The 21,880-nt window shown below is 39.3% G+C and overlaps 1 protein-coding gene across 2 annotated transcripts in view; it reads right to left on the minus strand.

Annotated features, from left to right (window-relative positions):
- OXCT1 (3-oxoacid CoA-transferase 1) overlaps positions 1–21,880 on the minus strand; it is a 183,964-nt gene that overhangs the window by 72,907 nt on the left and 89,177 nt on the right. For both annotated transcript variants that reach the window (XM_089312749.1, XM_002714003.6), the window contains exons 12-13: positions 17,261–17,333; positions 16,617–16,692 (exon numbers count right to left, since the gene is read on the minus strand). In XM_089312749.1, the coding sequence (XP_089168875.1) occupies positions 16,617–16,692; positions 17,261–17,333 (149 nt within the window). The remainder of the gene's footprint in view (positions 1–16,616; positions 16,693–17,260; positions 17,334–21,880) is intronic.

Consider the following 21,880-nt stretch of genomic DNA (forward strand, 5'->3'; position numbering starts at 1 on the left):
TTTCTTCTGCAGTCTATTAATGTGGTGTATCACATTGATTGTTTTGTGAACATTGAACCATCCCTGTATTCCAAGGATAAATCCCACTTGGTCTGGGTGGATGATTTTCCTGATGTGTTGTTGCATTCTATTGGCGAGAATTTTATTGAGGATTTTTGCATCTATGTTCATCAGGGATATTGGCCTGTAATTCTCTTTCAGTGCTGCATCTTTTTCCAGCTTAGGAATTAAGGTGATGCTGGCTTCATAGAAAGAATTTGGGAGGATTCCCTCTTCTTCGATTGTTCTGAATAGTTTGAGAAGAATTGGAGTTAGTTCTTCTTTAAATGTCTGGTAGAATTCAGCAGTGAATCCATCTGGTCCTGGGCTTTTCTTTGTTGGGAGGGCCTTTATTACTGTTTCAATTTCTGTCTCAGTTATGGGTCTGTTTAGGTTTTCTATGTCTTCCTGGTTCAATTTAGGTAGGTTGCATGTGTCCAGGAATGTATCCATTTCTGATAGGTTTCCCTGTTTGCTGGCATACAAGTCCCTGTAGTAATTTCTGATGATTCTTTTTCATTTCTGTGGTGTCTGCTGTTGCGTTTCCTTTTTCATCTCTGATTTTATTGATTTGGGTTTTTTCTCTTCTTTTTTTAGTTAGTTGTGCCAATGGGGTGTCAATTTTGTTTATTTTTTCAAAAAACCAGCTCTTCACTTGGTTGATTTTTTGTAAATTTTTTTTTTTGGATTCAATCCTGTTGATTTCTTCTCTGATTTTAATGATTTCTCTTCTCCTACTAGATTTGGGTCTGGTTTGCTGCAGTTTTTCTAGATCCTTGAGATGAGTTGAAAGCTCATTTATTTGGTTCCTTTCCAATTTCTTGATGTAGGCACCTATTGCTATAAACTTTCCTCTCAACACTGCTTTTGCCATATCCCATAAGTTTTGATATGTTGTGTTGTTATCCTCATTTATTTCCAGAAAGTTTTTGATTTCTCCTTTGATTTCTTCTATGACCCAGTGTTCATTCAGGAGCATTTTGTTCAGTCTCCATGTGTTTGCATTAACTCTAGGGATTCCTGAGTTGCTAATTTCCACCTTCATTCCACTGTGGTCTGAGAAGCTGCATGGTATGATTCTAATTCTTTTAAATTTGCTGAGACTTGCTTTATGGCCTAGTATGTGGTCAATCCTAGAGAAGGTTCCATGTACTGCTGAGAAGAAGGTAAAATCTTTAAATGTAGGATTGAAAGTCCTGTAGATATCTGTTAGATCCATTTGGGAAACAGTGCCAATTAAATCTGCTGTTTCCTTGTTGATCTTCTGTCCGGTTGATCAGTCTATTTCTTTTTTCTTTTTCTTTTTCTTTTTTTTTTTTTTTTTTTGACAGGCAGAGTGGACAATGAGAGAGAGAGACAGAGAGAAAGTCTTCCTTTTCCGTTGGTTCACCCTCCAATGGCTGCCGTGGCCGGCGCACCACGCTGATCTGATGGCAGGAGCCAGGTACTTATCCTGGTCTCCCATGGGGTGCAGGGCCCAAGCACTTGGGCCATCCTCCACTGCACTCCCTGGCCACAGCAGAGAGCTGGCCTGGAAGAGGGGCAACCAGGACAGAATCCGGCGCCCCAACTGGGACTAGAAGTGTGCCAGCCCCGCAAGGCGGAGGATAAGCCTAGTGAGCTGCAGCACCGGCCTCAATCAGTCTATTTCTGAGAGTGGAGTATTGAAGTCCCCCAGTACTACTGTATTGGAGTCTAAGTCTCCCTTTAAGTCCCTAACATACCTTTTAAATAAACCGTTGCCCTGTAATTAGGTGCATATACATTTATAATAGTTACATCTTCCTGTTGAACTGAAACCTTAATCATTATATAGTGTCCCTCTTTGTCTCTCTTAACAGTTTTTGTGTTAAAGTTTATTTTGTCTGATATTAATACGGCTACACCTGCTTTTTTTCATTTCTGTTGCCATGGTATATCTTTTTCCAGCCTTTCACTTTCAGTCTGTATGCATCTTTGTTGGAAAGATGTGTTTCTTGTAAGCAGCAAATAGAAGAGTTTTGTTCCTTAACCCAATCAGCCAATCTGTGTCTTTTAAATGGACAGCTCAGGCCATTAACATTCAATGTGACTATTGATAAGTAGTAACTTTGCCCTGCCATTTGCCAAAGATATTTTTTTTTAATTTTTTGACAGGTATAGTGGACAGTGAGAGAGAGAGACAGAGAAAAAGGTCTTCCTTTTGCTGTTGGTCCACCCTCCAATGGCCACCGCGGCTGGCGTGCTGCGGCCGGCGCACTGCGCTGATCCGAGGGCAGGAGCCAGGTACTTATCCTGGTCTCCCATGCGGGTGCAGGGCCCAAGCACTTGGGCCATCCTCCACTGCACTCCCTGGCCACAGCAGAGAGCTGGCCTGGAAGAGGGGCAACCGGGACAGAATCTGGCACCCCGACCGGGACTAGAACCCAGTGTGCCGGTGCCGTAAGGCAGAGGATTAGCCTAGTGAGCCACGGCGCCGGCCCAAAGATATTTTCTAATATATGCTTTGAACTTCCTGTGATCTTTTGCTGTGAGGTTTCCTTCCTTTACCTTCTTTCATATTGATGGCCGTGTTTCTGTGTTTCTGTGTGTAACACATGTTTAAGCATCTTTTGTAGGGCCGGACAAGTATCAACAAATTCTTTCAATTTCTGTTTGCTATGAAAGACCTTTATTTCACCTTCATTCACAAATGAGAGCTTTGCAGGATATAATATTCTGGGCTGGCAGTTCTTCTCTCTTAGTTCCTGGGCTATATCTTGCGTTTCCCTCCTAGCTTGTAGGCTTTCTGATGAGAAGTCTGCTGTGAGTCTAATTGGAGATCCTCTGAGAGTAATCTGATGTTTCTCTCTTGCCCATTTTAGGATCTTTTCTTTATGTTTCACTGTGGTGAGTTTAATTACAACATGTCGTGGTGAGGATCTCTTTTGGTCATGTTTACTAGGGGTTCTATGAGCTTCCTGTACTAGGATGTCTCTGTCCTTCTCCAAACCTGGGAAATTTTCTGCTAGTATCTCACTAAAAAGACCTTCTAATCTTTTCTCCCTCTCCATGCCTTCAGGAACTCCTAGAACCTGAATGTTGGGTTTTTTAATAGTATCCTGTAGATTCCCAAGAATATTTTTTAGATTTCTAATTTCCTCTTCTTTTCTTTGGTTTGACTGTATACTTTCCTGTTCTCTGTCTTCTAAGTCCGATAGTCTCTCTTCTGCTTCACCCATTCTGTTTTTAAGGCTCTCTAATGTGTTTGTCATTTGATCTATTGAATTCTTCATTTCATTATGATTTCTCCTCACTATCACAGTTTCATGTTCTACTAGTTGTTTCGTTTCATTTTGATTCCTCCTTAATATTTCATTTTCATGAGAGAGATTTTCTATCCTGTCTATTAAGGATTTCTGTAGTTCAAGAATTTGTTTTTGAGAACTTCTTAATGTTCTTATCAATTTTTTGAGATCTGTTTCTTGCATTTCTTCTATCTCATCATCTTCATAATCTTGAATTGGGGTGTCTTTTTCATTTGGGGGCATCATAGTGTCTTCCTTGTTCTTGTTACCTCAGTTTCTGCGTTTGTTGTTTGGCATTGTGGAGATATTCTTTGGTTTCTTCACTGTGGTTCTTTTTCTCGTTATACTATGACTCTAGATTAAGTGGACTGTCTGCTTTTGATGGATCCTTAGAGGCTATGATGGGTGTGGCCAGAGGGCTCTGTTTGGTTCTTCAGGTTTAAGGGTGTGCCAAAGGTGACTCACCCAGGTTGTTCTCTCTCGCTTGCTTGCTCACTCTCTCTCTCTCTTTTTTTTTTTTTTTTGACTCAGTTGGGAAGTAATTCCACACAGCTGAGTGGAATTGAGAGTAGTTGATGTATGAAATCTGGCCCCTGTGGGTATTTATCTGCTCTACCCCTGGGACCACACAAAGGGTCTATGCAGCTCTCAGTGTGGTCTCAAATGTCTCCGTAGTCTCTCACCCAGTTGCCAAGTTTACCGAATTTGTGTACTGGGTGAGTTCTCTCGCCCCACCCCCTCAGATTTTCACAGTCTCAGTTCATTAGCTCCACACTTTCACTAGGTCCTAACGTCTTGTTATTTCTCCCCACCAGAGTCAGGTTTTTCTGCTTGGCTGATGGCGGGCACCACTTTACATACGTAAAATGGTGCCTGCTCTTTGTCTTGCTCGGCTTTGTAAGGTGAATGGAGAGAGAGGCTAGCGTCCATGCCGGTTCCCCTTATTTATTAGTTTTTTTCTCTCCTCCAGTCAGCCTGGTGAACTTTCCCCAGCAAGGCTTCAAGCCTCGTTTCCTCTAGGCTCTTTCTGCCTTTCCCCGCCAATGTCTCAGGGTTACTGAGGTTTTTGTCTCACCTCCCCTTCCAGCGCTGATGCACAGACTCTGCAGCTGGGCTTCCATGCGGTGGGCAACCTTGCTCTACCCGTAGGTCCTCCATGTCATATCCACTAGATCCGGAAGTGTTTCCTCTGCAATTTTTTTCCTGAGCCTTTTCCTGAGACTACAGTATCTCCACTTTTATTAAACTATCTTTTCCCAGACTATTAGTGTGTGCCCTCACTATTCTGCCATCTTGGCTCCGCCCCTCAAGAAACTTAAACAATAAAAACAAAGCTGTAGGCATCACAATACAGGTTTCAAAACATACAACAAGTTAATTATAATCAAAACATCCTGGTACTGGCACAAAAACAGATATGTAAACCAATGGAACAGAATAGAAACCATATAAATTAATCCACACATCTACAACCAATTAATCCTTGACAGATGAGCTAAAATCAATCCCTGAAGAAAGCACAGCCTCTTCAACAAATGGGGGTGGGAAAATTGGATCTACATATGCATAAATAAGAAACAAGTCACCTACCCTACACCTTATATAAAAATCAACTCAAAACAGATCAAAGATTTAAATCTACAGTCTGATACCGTCAAATTACTAACGGAAAATACTGGAGAAACTGCAAAGATACTTGTGTATGCAAGGACCTCTTGGGAAAGATTCCAGAAGCACAGATCAAGAGTCAACCGACAGAATGGGAGAAAATATTTTCAAACTATACAACTGATAAAGGACTAATATCCACGATCTACAAAGAGCTCAAGAAATTCAACAACAACAAAACAATCAAGTTATAGAGTGGGCAAAGGACTTGAACATGAAATTTTCAAAGGACTAAATACAAATTTCCAACAGACACTGCTCAGGACCACCAACCATCAGGGAAATGCACATAAAAACCACAATGAGGTATCACCTTACTCTAATTAGAATGGCTATCATTCAAACATTTAAAAAAATAATTAAAAAAATGCTGGAGAGGATGTGGGGGAAAAGGTACCCTTACACTCTTGGTAGGAACATAAACTAGCACAACTATTATAGAAGATAGCATAGAGATTCCTCAAAAATCTGAAAATAGATCTACCACATCCCTAGCCATCCCAGTGTTGAAAACTTACCCATATGCAATGAAATCAGCATATGAAGGAATTATTTGTATTCTCATGTTTACTGCAGCTCAATTCATAATAACTAAGATATGGAATTCACCCAGATATCCAGCAATTGATGACAGGATAAAGAAAGTGTGGTGTAGGGACCAGCATTGCACAGTGGATAAAGCCACTGCCTGCAATATTAGCATACCATATGGGCACTGGTTCAAGTCCCATATGCTCCACTTTCAATCCAGCTTCCTGCTAATGCACCTAGGAAAGCAGAAGAGGATGGCCCAAATGCTTGGGCCCCTCACCCCAAGTACAAGACTGGGAAGAAGCCCCTGGATCCTGGTTTCAGCCTAGCCCACCCCGGCAGTTGCAACCATTTGGGGAATGCACAGTCAGATGGAAGACTTCTCTATCTCCCCCTCTAGCTCCTCCAACTCTACCTTTCAAACAAATAAATATTTTTTAAAAAGAAAATGTGGTATGCATACACTATGAAATACTACTCAGCCATAAAAAATAATGAGGTCCTGTCTTTCACAACCAAATAGATGTAACTAGAAACCATGATGCTTAGTGAAATAAGCCACTCTCAAAAAAGACAAATATCATGTTTTCTCTGATATGTGACAGTTAATATATAATACCAAAAATTGTATAGGAATGCAATGGTCTTTTTGGGATATGATTGCTGTTTTTAACCCTTGTTTATACTCCTGTGGAACCCTAGGTTTTACTTGTTAAATACTATGATTACTGCAGAATTAAGCCTGTGAATATAGAGTGGCTTAAAATTATGGCTTTGCAAAAATGATGAAGAGAGGGGATGGAATGAGGGGGATTGGAGAGAGAACAGGGAAGCATGGTTGTCTTCCTGAAACTGTACCTTTGGAATGCATAAAATCTATTCTATTAGTAAAGTTTGTTTTTTTAAATAAACACACACATCTACACCTATACACACACTCTTACTCGTGCTTAAAAGGGCTGGTCTCTTGAGACACATTCCCAATATCACCAACACAGAGAATCTTCACCACCAATGCTGTCCTTTAAGATGGCCAAAGACGGCAGCACTTGAACAATATTAGGATAAGCGATGACAATTTTTAGAAGCCAAAGGAAGACCTCCAAAGCAAGAGGGAAGTAAAAGATTAAGGATCCTCCAGAAGAGTAAGGCTCTACCTACCCTTTAAACGGTCTCAGGTGTCAGTTTTTAAAGAAATACAAACTGATGGGGACAGCGCCATGGCTCACTAGGTTAATCCTCTGCCTGCGGTGCCAACATCCCATATGGGCGCCCGGTTCTAGTCCTGGTTGCTCCTTTTCCAGTCCAGCTCTCTGCTGTGGCCCAGGTGCTTGGACACCTGCACCCACACGGTAGACGAGAAGAGGCACCTGGCTCCTGGCTTCAGATCGGCATAGCTCTGGCCGTGGTGGCCATTTTGGGGGTGAACCAATGGAAGGAAGACCTTTCTCTCTATCTCTCTCTCTCAATAGTTAGACAACTAGAGTTAGACAACTCTATCTGTCACTAGATAGACAACTCTGTCAAATTAAAAAAAAAAAGAAATACAAAGCAGAGCAGAATAATGTCAGAGGGAAAAAGCCGATATCAATGTTGATAATCAAGCAGAAACGACTTAAGTATGAACTGGAATCACTTGTCTGAACAGTAATTGAGTGATATATATCCAAAACTCAAGAAATTTACTAAGATATTCTACTTCTAGGGATAAAAATACAGACACATAGGTTCAAATTATTTTTAGTGATAGTAAACAATGAGAAAATCAGAAAAATATATGAAATAGTTTTCAGATATTAGACAATAGACAGGGCAGGACTATGATTTCTTGGGAAAGTGACACCAATGAGACAGACCTACAGTTATCCCCAGCTCACTGCCTGGAGAGAATCTGCAGGCTGCAGTGCAGGAAATGGATCAATCTGTTGGGGTCAGAGGCTAGAGCAACCAGAATTTGAGTTGAGATCTCAAAATATCCCAGAAAGGAGGTCACTACACAGAGAGTGTTCTGAAGATTTGCAGAGGGGTCACCTCAAATTTTTAGCTGAGTACTGAAGTGTGCATAAACATCAAGTGTGCACTCATATATCAGAGGAAATTAGCTAAAGCATAGGAAAGAGCCACAGGAAGGCCTTAGGCAAGATATGTCTGGAACTCACGTATTTGGGTCTGGGAACAATTAACATTTCTACTAACTAGAGAGGAAAGACCTCATAACATGTGGTGATTAGGTACAATTCTCAGAAGGAAATTAAAACTAAAGGCGGTGTTCAACAAACCATAACAAACTTAAAAGTAAATATTGAAAGGATCAAGGTGAGACACATCTACAAGTCCTATACTACAAGAGACATCCAACGATGTCTGTCAAGCAAAAGGAAAACAGCATCACACAACAACCTGAATCTGAACACAGGAAAAGTGCAGAAAAGAACAAATATGTTGGAAAACACTAGGTTCCCACCCCCCATTTTTAATCACTTAAAAAATGTTGACTATTTACAGCAAAATTAATACACAGTATTTTATGTTTATATCATATGCAGAATAAAATGTCTAATTAATAACAAATTAGATGAAGGCAGAAACAGTTTACTTTTGTATGGTTCTTATATATAAAGTAATAAATATAATATTACTTAATGTAGACTATGATAAATAAAATGTATATTATATACCCCAGAGAAACCACTAACTCAGTGAGGCAATTAGGAAGATAAAATAGTCATAAAAATACTTAATTGACCCAAAAGAAAGCAAAAAGCAAAAAATAAAAATAAAAAAAATGAAGTGAATAGGGGAAAAAACTGTCCCCACGCCCCTGCACACAGGTTGGAGACCTAGAAGAAGCTCTTGGCTCCTGGCTTTGGATCAGCCCAGCTCTGGCCATTGCGGCTATTTGGGGAGTGAACCAGTGGATGGAACCTCTCTCTCTGCCTCTGCCTCTGCCTCTGCTTCTGCCTCTCAGAGATTATTAGATACGAAAAAGCAAGACATAACTCTTTATGACTAAAAAATATCTATTTAAATGTAAAGATGCTAATGAATTAGAGGTAGTAGAGAAAGAGTGATTATATTAAGATCAGACACTAGACTTCAGAATATAGAATATTAGATATAAATGTAAAATGATGAAGAGTCAATTCATTACAAGAACAATTAAAATCTTATCTGTGTATGAATGAAAGTAGTAACAGCTCTAAATTAAATGAAGCAAAGAAAAAAGTGATACAACTAAAAGAAGAAATAGAGAAATACACAATTATAGCTGAAGATTTCACTAGTAGTTTCCCAGTAGTTAATATAAGGACAGAGAAGACTTGACCTAATTGATACTTACAGGAAATTCTACTCAACAACAGCAGAGTAATATTCTTTTCCAGCACACACAGAACAGACTCCAAATAGGCTATCTTTTGGTCCATAAACAAATCTCAAATTTAAAGGGATAAAAATTATATGAAGTATGTTATCTGACTTCCAAAGAATTAAACTAGAAATTATTAAAAGAAAGTTACACAGAAAAACCAGCAAATATTTGGGAATCAACTGACATATTTCTAAATAACTAATGGGCCTTAGAAAACACTAACAAAGAAAATTAGAAAGTATTTTGAGGAGAATGAAAACAAAACATGAAAATTTGTTGGATGCCACTAAAACAGTGCTTAGAGAGAAATTCACAGCTTTGCCTGCTTAAATTACAAAAGAAGGAAGGTTTCAAATCAATGATCTAAGGCGGGGAGTTGGCAAGCATTTTCTACAAAGGGCCAAGTGGGAAATATTTTAGACTCTATAAGCCATAGAGCCGTGTGTTAGTCTGTTTTGTTCTGCTCTAACAGAATTGCTGAAACTAGGTAATTTATAAAGATCAGAGATTTATTTTTTAAGCTGGGAAATCCAAGGAATGCAGTGGTGAGTCCCTTCTTGACACATCATCTCATTGCAAAAGGTGAAAGGGCCAGAGACCCAAAAGGGAGGAAGCATGGAAGTGCACCAGGGGCCAGTGCTGTGGTATAGTGATTAAGCCGTCACCCACAGCATGGCATCCCATATGAGTGACAGTTCGAGTCCTGGCTGCTCCACTTCTGATCCAGCTCCCTGCTAATGTACCTATGAGAGCAGTAGAGGATGGCCCAAGACCTCGGGCCCCTACACCTATGTGGCAGACCCAGATGAGGTTCCTGGCTCCTGCCTTTGGCCTGGCCCAGCCCTGGTCATTGTGGCCATCTGGGGAGTGAACCAGTAGATGGAAGATCTCCGCCTCTGCCTCTCCCTCTCTGTTACACCATCTTTCAGATAAGTAAATAAATCTTTAAAAAAAATAAAATAAAAGGAAGTGGCCCAAACTAAAAAGTTTTAACAATTCCATTCCTGAGGTAATTAACCCAACATTCTTTCAGTCACAACGCAGGGACTTCATGACCTAATCACCTCTTATAAAGGCCTCACTTCCGATACACAGCAGACCCATAGAAAGGCAGATGTCCTAAACAGCACTCTGGCCTCATAATCAGCCCTTAAGGCATGCGGATCTGGCTGAAAAGCCCATGAGAGTATTTCAGGCATGGAAAGCCAAGACACTCTGGCAAAAAAAAAAAAAAAAAAAGCCTAAATGAAAGATCTCTGTGAATGAGATCCCAGTGAAAAGAACAGGTCATCAAAGAAGGAGGTACCTTTCTTTGAAGGGAGGAGAGAACTTCCACTTTGACTATGACCCTGTCAGAATAAGATCGAAGTCGGAGAACTCAAAAGGCTTCCATAGCCTTGGAAACTCATGACAAGAGCCTAGGGTGATTACTGAGGCCATAAACAAGAGTGTCAATTTGTTAAGTCAACAACAGGAGTCACTGTACACTTACTCCTCATGTAGGATCTCTGTCCTTAATGTGCTGTACATTGTGATTTAATGCTATAACTAGTACTCAAACAGTATTTTTCACTTTATGTTTCTGTGCAGGAGCAAACTGTTGAAATCTTTACTTAATATATACTAAACTGATCTTCTGTATATAAAGAGAATCGAAAATGAATCTTGACGTGAATGGAAGGGGAGAGGGAGTGGATAAGGGGAGGGTTGCAGGTTGGAGGGACGTTATAGGGGGTGTCGCTCCCCCTCTTCATGGAGGAACGACACAGGACCCTGCGCTGTTCTTTTGTCTGCTCGGCTCTCCCCGGGTTTGCTGCTGGTTCTTCCCGGGTTGGCTGCCGTCCCTTCCACCTCCGTGGAAGGGCGGTTCCCCCTGGCCACTTTCCCCACTTCCGGGGGGGAGCGGCACACCGCCGGCCGGCTCTCTGGGGGCTGCACAGGTGTTCCCCTTAGATGTTCCCCTTAGATGTTCCTGGTGCATGCCGTCTCTCTCCTCCTTTATAGTCCTCCTCCACCAATCCTAACTCGGCTGCCCACACGCTGAGTACGCTGCTCTCCTCCAATCAGGAGCAAGTCCTACAGTTTATTGGCTGAACTGGAGGCAGCTGTGTAGAAGCTGTTTTCTCCTCTCCCAGCGCCATATTGTGGGAGAGCAGATGCATAGAATAAGTCTTAATTCCAGTAACTTAGTCTAGTCCGAGTTGCTCCCCACAAGGGGGGAAGTCATTGTAATCAATATTCTGTACTTTGGAAATTTATATTCATTAAATAAAAGTTAAAAAAAATATGTAAACAAAGGGGTATGGCTGTATTCCAATAAAGCTTTATTCACAAAAACAAGCAATCGGCTGGATTCAGTACATGTGCCACAATTTGATGACCCCTACTAGAATATCAGCTACATAAATCAAGTGAATTTTTTTTGATTGTTGCATCACTGTAAAGGCTAGAAAAGTTCACGGCCCTTAAAGTCTGACTAATAAACACTTGCTGAATGAATTAATTAATTTTATTCTCAAAATAAACTTACTGGGTTAAATATTATCATTAGTTTATGAATGAGTAAACATTTTTGACGTGACAGTTTGAGTTAGGCTTTTTGTTTATGAAGAATTTCTCAAGTATTAAATGTGTTTATTGACTTACTACATTTTCAACTTGGAGGGTAACATCATGGAAGTAAGGAGCACCTACACAGTAGGAAGAAATGACTGACCCATCACCGTTTGTGAAGGAACCAGTATACCAGGCTAACTGTAAAGTCTGATTTCATTCATCATACTAATGAGGAAAAGGCATTTACTAAGTGACTATAAGTGTCACACTATCACGTATATGTTTTCTACCTGTTCTTTGTCCTTACTCATAGTGTGCACTTTCCAGATTCTTTGGATGAAGTGAACAAGAAATATACATGTTAAAATTATGTCTAGATCTGTATGCTTATACCTTTGTCTATATCATAACTTATATTTCTATAACCATGAATTTAACATATGGACTACAATTTATGCAACTAAACCAATAGATTGAAACTTGAAAACAAACTCCCTTCATTTCACAACTAGTAAGACTGGAGAACTAGCTTCTTTAAAACCAACATCATGTCCAGAGACCTCATTCAGTTGCACGTACTTATATATGTAGCATGCATGTAGAGAACATTCATTTGTATTTATTCTTTTCAAATTCACAAATAAATAAAAAATTTAAGGGAAAACAAGCACCAAAATGTCCTATTCTCCCCCAAGAGTCCCTCATTTTAGTCCTCTCTACATAGGTAAGGCTCTTGTGCCACTGATATATGGCAGCGCTATCAAGTAGGCTGCTTATTTTATGCTTTCAATAACCTGCCCCACAGCTGACCACACATATCTGCTTAACTTCATAAGTCAATAATCTATGCCAACTGTTTCCCAAAAATAGGTACTAGGAAAGCATCAGAATATAGATCCAATAGCCTGTACATCTTTCTACTTTTTCTGAATTCACGCAGGGTTTTACCATCATCACAATAAGCAGGGAACGTGAAGGAGCCAACTGTTGTTTTGTCATTTTTCCCACTTTGATGTGGGAGGCAGAAATATCAAAATTCTGTGCACATAGGACCAACACTACATACTCAGAAGCTATTAAAGGGTAAGACAAATCGCATCCAAACCATTTGCTTGTCTTGAAAGCTTAATGGTTATTGCAATCTGACAGTGTCACAATGAATGGTGATGCCATGATGCCAAGAACTCAAGGCTTAAGCAGCCATTGAAAAATGACTAAATTCATAAAAAAGATAAAAGTAAATGAAAAATGATACAGTATAGCTGAAATTTTCAGCTTACTGACTGCCAGATCTTGCAATAAAAATATATCTAAACTTTATAAATCTTTTGGAGAAATAGATTGCTGACTGAAACTGCATAAAGAGAGCAGGCTATGTCTTACTCATAACCCATAAGGGCAAGAAATGTGCCCTCAAAGGGTTTAATTTTCGGCACTTACATATGAGTTTAGGATAGGCAGGCTATTGTATAAAATCTTCTTGCTTATGCCAGTGTATTTCCATGCAAATATAAGGATATTTCAAAAGATTTGTGTAAAATGGAATTAAAATATGTTTACTTCGGTACAAAAAACTTTTGAAATCCTTGCACATGAGGGGTCTTCAAAAAGTTCACAGAAAATGCATATGGTATAAAAATTATGCATGGATTTCAACAATTTTTTCCCCAAAACACATTTGCCTTTTATTTTGTATGAACTACCCTCATAGTCCCTCTTTAATGTTAAGCAACAGAGTATCAGAGAAGATGAAGTAATCACTGTTTAGGGGCCAACACTGTGGCACAGTAGGTTAAGCCTCCGCCTGTGGTGCCAGCATCCCAAAAGGGTGTCAGTTTGTGTTCTGGTTGCTCCTCTTTCAATCCAGCTCTCTGCTGGTGGCCTGGGAAAGCAGTGAAAGATGGCCCAAGTGCTTGGGCCCCCACACCTGTATGGGAAACCTGGAGGAAGCTCCTGGCTCCTGGCTACGAATCAGCCCAGCTCTGGCTGTTGCAGCCATTTGGGGAGTGAAACAGTGGAAGGAAGACCTCTCCATCTCTTCTTCTCTCATTCTATCTATGACTGCCTCACAAATAAATAAATCTTTTTTTTTTTTTTAAAAGTCACTGTTTATGGAATGCTTGCAGTGCTCACTTCTAATTTTCTTCTCAATCTTAACAGAAACACATTGTCTGGATCACATAATTTATAAGGAGTAGAACGAAAATTCAAACTAGATCTCTTTCCAAACTAAACCTCAAGGTCTTAGCTCTAAAACCATCCTGAGTGTGAACAAATGAAAATATACACGAGCACACATACAGCCAGAAGTGATTATTGGATATTAAAGGATCAAACGAATGCTAAACAGAAATGACACTACCTCCTTCCATTAACAAAAGAGTGAAACCAGATCCAATGTCACTTTTTATGCTTAATTTTCTTAACCAGATAACCGTGATATTCTTTAAAAACTTGAATTCCCACTCTCACTCTGCTGAGTCCATTCTTTTGGAAATGCATGATCTCAAATTTATATTAAGAAAATAATTTTTAAAACAATGACAGCAGCCATTCATATGAATCTTTAGCAGGATATATAAAACTATGATACACACTGGAAGATCTTTCCAACAAATAACAATTACACAATGCACTCTCTCCCTATAAGAGCATCCAGTCTAACTGTGTACTAAATCATAACACAAACAAATCTTACATCAACTTTGCAAAGATGCTGAAGTTCCCTGCAGGGAAGAACATGTGAACAGGTTTCTGCTCCAGACCTAAACCACTGTGCAATCTATTCCAAAAATCAATAATCCAAAGAAACAGACATATTTAAAACTCCGTTGCTTCTGTTCATAGCAACCAATGCTATTCCCTTCTCTCTATAACTTACCAAGATAATAACCCATCTGTTTACTAGATTTCATGTGTCAAGTTCTGTGCTATGTACTTTGTATGCATTATTTCATTTATTTCTAAATGCAGTACTGGAAAGTAGACAATATTATATTATTCCCATTTTACAGATAAGAAAAAGTAGGCAACTGGCTCAAGTTACACTGCTAGCAAATAACAAAAATAGGAATTCCATCTAGCTCACCGCAGAGCCCATAATCTTCACAGCTGAGCTACCAGAGCTAGACAGGACTCTGGAAATCATCTAATCTCAAACCTGTACTGTTTTTTCTTAGCATTTTTAATGTTAACAAATATACATATTTGTGGGTACTATATACAACAGCATACTCGTTAGCCATAAAGAGATGTAATTTTATTATCTGCAAAAACACAGATGGAACTGGAGGTCATTCTGTCAAGTCCTTATTTTATAGCTGACACTGTAACCCAAAGTGCTCAGGTGATACGTTCAAGGTCACATCTTGATTATTGTACAGTTAGGGCTAAAACTCAGAGCTTGTTTTCCTATCCTGCTTCCCCTGCCCCATACGATTCTTTTGTAAAATCTGAAAACAGAAATATATTCTGATTTCCTACACCAATAAGCATTCTAATAAACTGTCAATCTCACTCATTACATAAAGCTTATGAGACTCTGATTTCTCCAAAACCTCCAAGAGCTGCCAAGCCTTATAACTAGAGTTGATTGAAAATGTTCACTATTTTTTTAACTAAAATAACAATATAATTCAAATTTGATGAGTTCTGATGTCTAATGATTCTATAATATCTTCCCCTTACATTTTACATATGAATGAATTGTGATCATTCTTTAATATATTCAAACTTATCACATACTGGAATTACCTGGGTTACTTTAATCTTCTAATACCCAGCCTACATACCAGATGAATTCAACTGAAATCCCTGGAGTTGGAATCCAGGCATCAATATGTTTTTAAATATCTGCAGTGATTCCAAAATACAAGCAAGTTTGAGAGCTGGGACTTTAATAATTATGGAAACTTTGAATGAATATTTCAGGTGGTAGCGATCAAGAGAGCTAAATAACACAGTGTCTAACATGGTGGTCAGCTATATTAATCCATTTTGCTCAGAAATTATTGGAAAAAACCTAAGAGGTTTCAGAAAAACTGTCACAACATAGGATATCGACTGTAGCTATTATTACAACATTCCTTTTAGCAGGTGCTTTAGAAAAACATCACCACACAAATAAAAAGAATAACTTGGGGGCTAGTATGTGGCATGGCAGGTAAGATGCTGCTTGGGGTGCCTGCCACCCATATCAGAGTGCCTGGGTTCAAGTCCCGGGTTTCCTTCCATTTCTAGCTCCCTGCTAATGCACACCAGGGAGGCAGCAGGTGACGGCTCAAGTACTTGGGTTCCTACTACCCACATGGAAGACTGGATGGAGTTCCAGCTTCCTGGCTTCAGCCTGACCCAGCCCCAGCTGTTTCAGGCATTTGAGAACTGAACTAGCGGATTGAAGATTTCTCTCTGTCTCTATCTCTCTCCCTCTCTGCCTTTCAAATTAAAAAATAAATAAATAAATAATTTAAAAATCAGTAATCTATACTAACAGTTAAAATGAGCTCATAATCATGGGCATACATTCACTGGCTTTTTTTTAAATGCAGACTCATAAAGCAACCTGAACATAATGAACACACTCATAGATTAAGCTACTGATTATAGTCCTTTTCTCAATGCTGATTGTAAGAGGTTTTTTCCCCTTGATTTAGGTTATTATTAAATGAAAATGATTTGCATTTCATAAGCATGTTTAACCATCACAGGTCTTGCATTCCCTAACTGAAGACAATGTGACTATTTATAGGGTCACACGACCAATCAATCAAGAGAGGACTTTAATCACTGTTAGAAAATAATAGAATTAATAAAGTTAATGAACTTATTAATTATTCTAAATAGGTTAAAACCTTAGTTAGAATAAATATTTGTATTTCTTACTTTCATCAGAGTATAAGTAACCAATTTATTGTTTTATTTTTCTAAATTCTGTAAGGAAAGTATTACTTTGCCATGATTTTGTCTGTTTTTAGTCCCAACTACACAGTAAATTTGCAAGCCTGCATATTTCTCAATGTTTGCTTGATTAAACTTTATTGAAATTAAGAATTACACAGTAAAGCATTTCATTTTTTAAATAATTACATTGTGTTCTCATAGAAACTTGACAAGATTTTTTTCTTAATATTTTAAAAATAATTATATCAATCGAAGCATAATGCAGAAGGAAAAAAATGCCTACTTACAGGTATCATCCAGTTAGCCAGGTCACCATATTTGGAAACTTGCATTGCTCCTAGCATTGTCAGATTGACATGTCCTCTATAAAAGAAAAAGAAGAAACATAAAGCAAACTACAAGGTTTATGTCCCCTTTCTTGACACTGTCCCTGAAATATACTTGCTTTCCATCATAACTGATTTCCAAATAGATCTAAGCTGATGCAAAAAACATAACTATTATGTGTTCTTAATACAAAAAAAGTTTAGCCACTATTGTCTCAAAAAAAAAAAAAAAAGAACAAGTATACACTGTTGATATTGTTTCCCTCGTAATGGCAAATGGGATGTGATTTGAGGACAAATAGCTAAAAAGTGAACAATTTGAAGAAAATGTTAGAACCCTCAGAAAGAACCCTAGAAGTATTTACTTCAATCTAGTTGGTGCACACATACATATTGCATTTGAGGGTTCTTTGCATAACAGTGGGCTGTATATGTCAATGCCCAACATTCAATGTGAATAATCCCACATCTTCTTGCAGCCAAACAAGCCCGTGATAGTTTGCTGGCTGGGAAATGTGGCTGTATTCAGAGCCTTGCTAACGCACTTAGGGGATGACTCAGCTCATTCGGCACCGTGTGAAACATGGGGCTCCGTTATTACATACCCTCTAATCATTGCAAATGATTCATCGCTGGAGAAAAAAGAGGCTCCTGGAAGAACAGTAACTGTTTCTTTGCCTAAATACACAAAAGAAAGAAAAGCTATTAGCTTGTGAAGAGCATCATGGTGGACAGAGAAGTCTGCACACTCTCTCTTTCTAGAAAGAATGTAAGCTCCCTTGGACAAAATGCAGTGCCACAGGAGTGGAGGACATGATAGGAACTGTCCACCCTGTGATGAGGAATATTTTGTCACCGACACTGTTCACCCTGCCCCTGCCTGGTGATAATAAAAAGCAGACCGACTTTTAGTTATTATTGTTTGGAAACTCTCTAGGCAATGCATCCTTCATTGCCTATAACTCCCCTGGCTCCCGCCATCTCCATTCCTTTCACAACTCACTGCTACATGCTAAGGGGCATTGGGAGGTGGGGACAGGGATGACACCTGTCAGGAGCGAGTGCTCCTGTAAGTCAACAGAACAGAGGGATGGGAGAATACACGGGAACTTAAGACCAAATGCCTTTTGAGGGGACTGACAGGAAATGCCCTCAGTTGTTTTCTTAAGCACAGAAATAACTTTCAGTTGTAAGATGAAGAGGTTATGAGGATCTACGGTATGGTGTGGTGGCTATAGTTAAAAATACCACCTTGTACACTTGGGAGGTGATGGATATGTCATTTAACTTGATTGTGGTAGGTATAGTATACATACATAAAATCATCAGTGTGTACACCTTGAATATATATACAACTTTTACTTGTCAATTATACCTCAATAAATGGGGGATAAGAACAAAATAAAATAAAAAATCAGCAAATAATATAGAAAGGTCCTACCTAATTCCATAATATTATTATCTCAAGACTCTCCCTCTCACTCACTCATCTTTAACTTCTTGCTCCTGTAAGCTGCTATTAAAATTAGAGGGAGCAGGCCTTTGGTCCAGTTGCAAAACTGCCAGTTGGGACAACTGTGTCCCATACCAGAATGCCCATGTTCGAGTCCCAGCTGTGCTCCTGATTCCAGCTTCCTGCTAATGTGCACCCTGGGAGGAAGCAGGTGATAGTTCCAGTAGTTGAGATTCTTCCACACATAAAGGAGATCTGAATTGAGTCCTAGGCATCCAGCTTCATCCCCAGCGTTGGATTACCGACTGTTGGCATTTGGAAGTAAAATAGTAAATGGGAGCTTTCTCTCCTCTCTTGCTCCCTCCTGCTCCTTCCCCTCCTTCTCTTCCCAAATTAATATTTTTTAAAAACCATAGGACTTTGATGAAATCAAGGAATAATATGGCAATAATGGCCAACATATTTTATGTTAATTTCCAAGAGGTCCTCTTGAAAGAGTCTCTCCCAAAAATTAGCATTTCACAATAAAATTTCCAAACTACAAAAGATCTTCAACATCATCCAGTGCCTACACAATAATATCACCTGACTCCTATTAAAGCTGCTCTCTTCTTATAAACCATTTTTGTGTGTTCAGGGGCATCAGGTGCCTGGGACCAGCTTGTGGTCTCAACCAGAAAAGCACTCACATGCTGTTCAGTCAAAGATAAGTCAACTGTATTAGAACACACCTTGCATGGGCTCAGTGTCTGAGAGCAGACTACAAAGAAGGGAATGTGGAAGAAAAGTGGTGACCAGGACTGGCATAGAAAAAAGCTCCCCCAATACAACAGAACTAGCGTGATCTGACCATGTCCCACAGTAAACACTGCTTCCCTCCACTCTGCAGCCCTTCCTGGAAGCTCACTTTTCCGTCAATATTTCCCACTATTTGAGCTCAAGTACCAAGAGAGAATAAGCCTATTTATATCATGCTGATTATTTAGCCTCCAAGGGAATTTGATTCTAAACCATGGAAACATTTTCATGTTTTTCAAAATACCCATAAACTGAAAAGCTTTGGAAAATGCTTTTCATATGGTTTAGTAGGAGCTTTTAGACAGCACATAAGACATGGAGAATTAAATTAGATAATGCATATAAAGCCCTTACTCTAGTGCCTGGTAGAGAGAAAGGACTATCATATATTTTGATAGGAAATGATGAGTAGAGAGACAGGCATGAAAAAAGAAGGGGCAGAATTAAAGGCTGGTGAAGGGCATGGTGATTGCAAAAACATGCAGGAAAGAAAGCATGGGCCACCATCAGCGGTTCCCCAGCAGACCAGGATAGTCTTGTGTAGGTGGACAAAAGCATCTGTACAGGGCATAGGGAAAGACAAAGCTGGAAAGAATGTTTGCGATCACGAGATGTGGAATGCTGTGCTATTTGTACTGTAGTCTGTAGGCCTACAATTCTTCACGTGGGGTATACACACGTCTAGATCAGGATTTCTCCCCCTCAGCACTGCTGATATTTGGGGCTGGTAACTTTTGGTGGGGGCTGTGCTTGGTGTTGCAGGATGTCAGCATCCTCGGCCTCTACCCATAAAGTCCCAGTAGACTCCCTCTCCTAGATGTGATAATCAAAAATGTCTGCACACATTACCAAATATCCCCAGGGGGCCATAGTCACACCCAACCCCTCCAGTCTGCTAAGAAGCACTCCTGTAAAAAGTGCATGACAGGAGAGCATTCATAGGTCAGGAAATTAAGTGGTGATCCTTTCTAATGCAATTTTAATTAAAAACCAGTCATTTAAAACATGATTTATACATTGAAATAAGACAACGCTAATAAACACAGAATGCAAAATGCACATTAATACTAAAACAAAAACCTGAGACTTAGAAATTTCACAAGTGCATGGGGTTGCTGCAGGTTCAAGTTCCTGAAACGTTCTCAGTTCTAAGCACTCTGTTTATACCTTTGTAGAAGTCAGGTTCTTTGTACCCGCAGGGATAGCCCAGTGTATTGAGAAAAAGGGCAAGGGTCAGTAATGCTATCCTGAGTGCATCACTTCACTTGAAGGGCTTCAGTTTCTCAATTAGCATGGTAAGATACGTCACAGTCCACACGGTATTACACATGTGAAAAAGTAGCCTCTAAGTCCCTAAGTGATATGCAAGCAAATGGAATTCATTTTTCTAGGAGCTTATGAGACCACATTTTAGAAAAAAATTATCCTTAGAAATAGTTTTCTAATTATTTTGAAATTTTAAGACACTGATTATACCCAGACATATAACTCTTTGTATTCATTCAAAGGGATTTCTTGGGAAAAAAAAAAAAAAACTTTCCAAATTAACACAAGCAATTGGTTAACTTTTCAGGTAATTTCTAGATAATTTGGGGAGTTAAGGAAACCATCAATTTATACTCTAGGTTCTCTAATTTATACAGTTGAGAAAAATCAAAAGCATTAAAAAAAAATCCTCAATGAAAGAGTCAGAATGCCATTCAACTGACCGGGCTTCCCGTAAGCAATGAATTCTTGTTTTGCAGAGCAGTTTAATGTTCTGTGTCATACTTCAAAAGGGAACAAAGAAAACTGGTGGCTTCACTAGAACAGAGTTCCTCTCAAGCTCAGTAGAATCACAACTACCTACCGTCTAATGATGTTATTGAAAAACTTAACTAATTTCCAAAGAAAGAGGGTTTTATGAACTCAAGCCTGAAATTTGGAAAATGGAGTTATTCATTTTGCAAGTAACTCACTAATATCATAAATTAATTAAACCAAGCAGCAAATATTTTCACAGATCAATGAGCTATTGCTAAAGGGTACAGTACAATTAAATTATAGCCTTGGTTAAATGTCACTGCTTTATCACAGTGGGCCTTTCAGAGTTGAGTTGTGTTAACTAATTCAACTATTCAACCAGAAGCTGTTTCACTTTGAAAACTTTCAAGTTTCAAACATCAATTCTACTTGGCAGCTGGCCTTTATGTTCAGTTCATATTACTTCTGAGTTCAACACATACTATTTTTGGATGCACAGTAAAAATAATACTTTTGCAGGCAAAGAATGAGTAAGAGTAAAGGGGTGCAGAAAATCATGCTAGAACACGAATCAGCTTCTCACAGGAGCCCCACCCTGAAGATGGGCTACAGTCCAGAAATGGTGACAGTGTTGCCTCACGCACAGGCAATGATGAGAGCTAAGAGGCCTGATCTGTTCTTCCTAAGGTCCCTAATGTTTGTAACTCTGTGAGGATACTTCAAAAAAATTATGGGAAAATGAACTTAAAAGAAGTTTATACAGGTGCAAAAAAATGGAAATCTATGCAATTTTTTCATAATATACCTTTTCATGAACTTTCTGAAGATCTATTGCATATCCCAATAGAATTAAAGGCAAATAATAAAAGGCAAAGATGGGGCCAGCACTGTGCCATAGTGGGTAAAGCCACTGCCTGCAGTGCTGGAATCCCAAATGGGCACTGGTTCAAGTCCCAGATGCTCCACTTCTAATCCAGCTCTCTGCTACGGCCTGGGAAAGCACAGAAGATGGCCTAAGTCCTTGGAGACATGGAGGAAGCTCCTTGCTCCTGGCTTCGGATTGGCCCAGCGCCAGCCATGGCAGCCATTGCAGCCATTTGGGGAATGAACCAGCAGATGGAAGACTTCTCTCTGCCTCTGCCTCTCTGTAACTCTCTGCTTTTCAAATAAATAAATAAATCTTTAAAAAAAATAAAAGGCTAAGCTTATGAGCACAGGAACAAAGGAGATA

The sequence above is a fragment of the Oryctolagus cuniculus genome, chromosome 14 (genome assembly GCF_051225735.1).
Source record: "Oryctolagus cuniculus isolate XC-2025 breed Fujian yellow rabbit chromosome 14, ASM5122573v1, whole genome shotgun sequence".
Lineage (NCBI taxonomy): Eukaryota > Metazoa > Chordata > Mammalia > Lagomorpha > Leporidae > Oryctolagus > Oryctolagus cuniculus.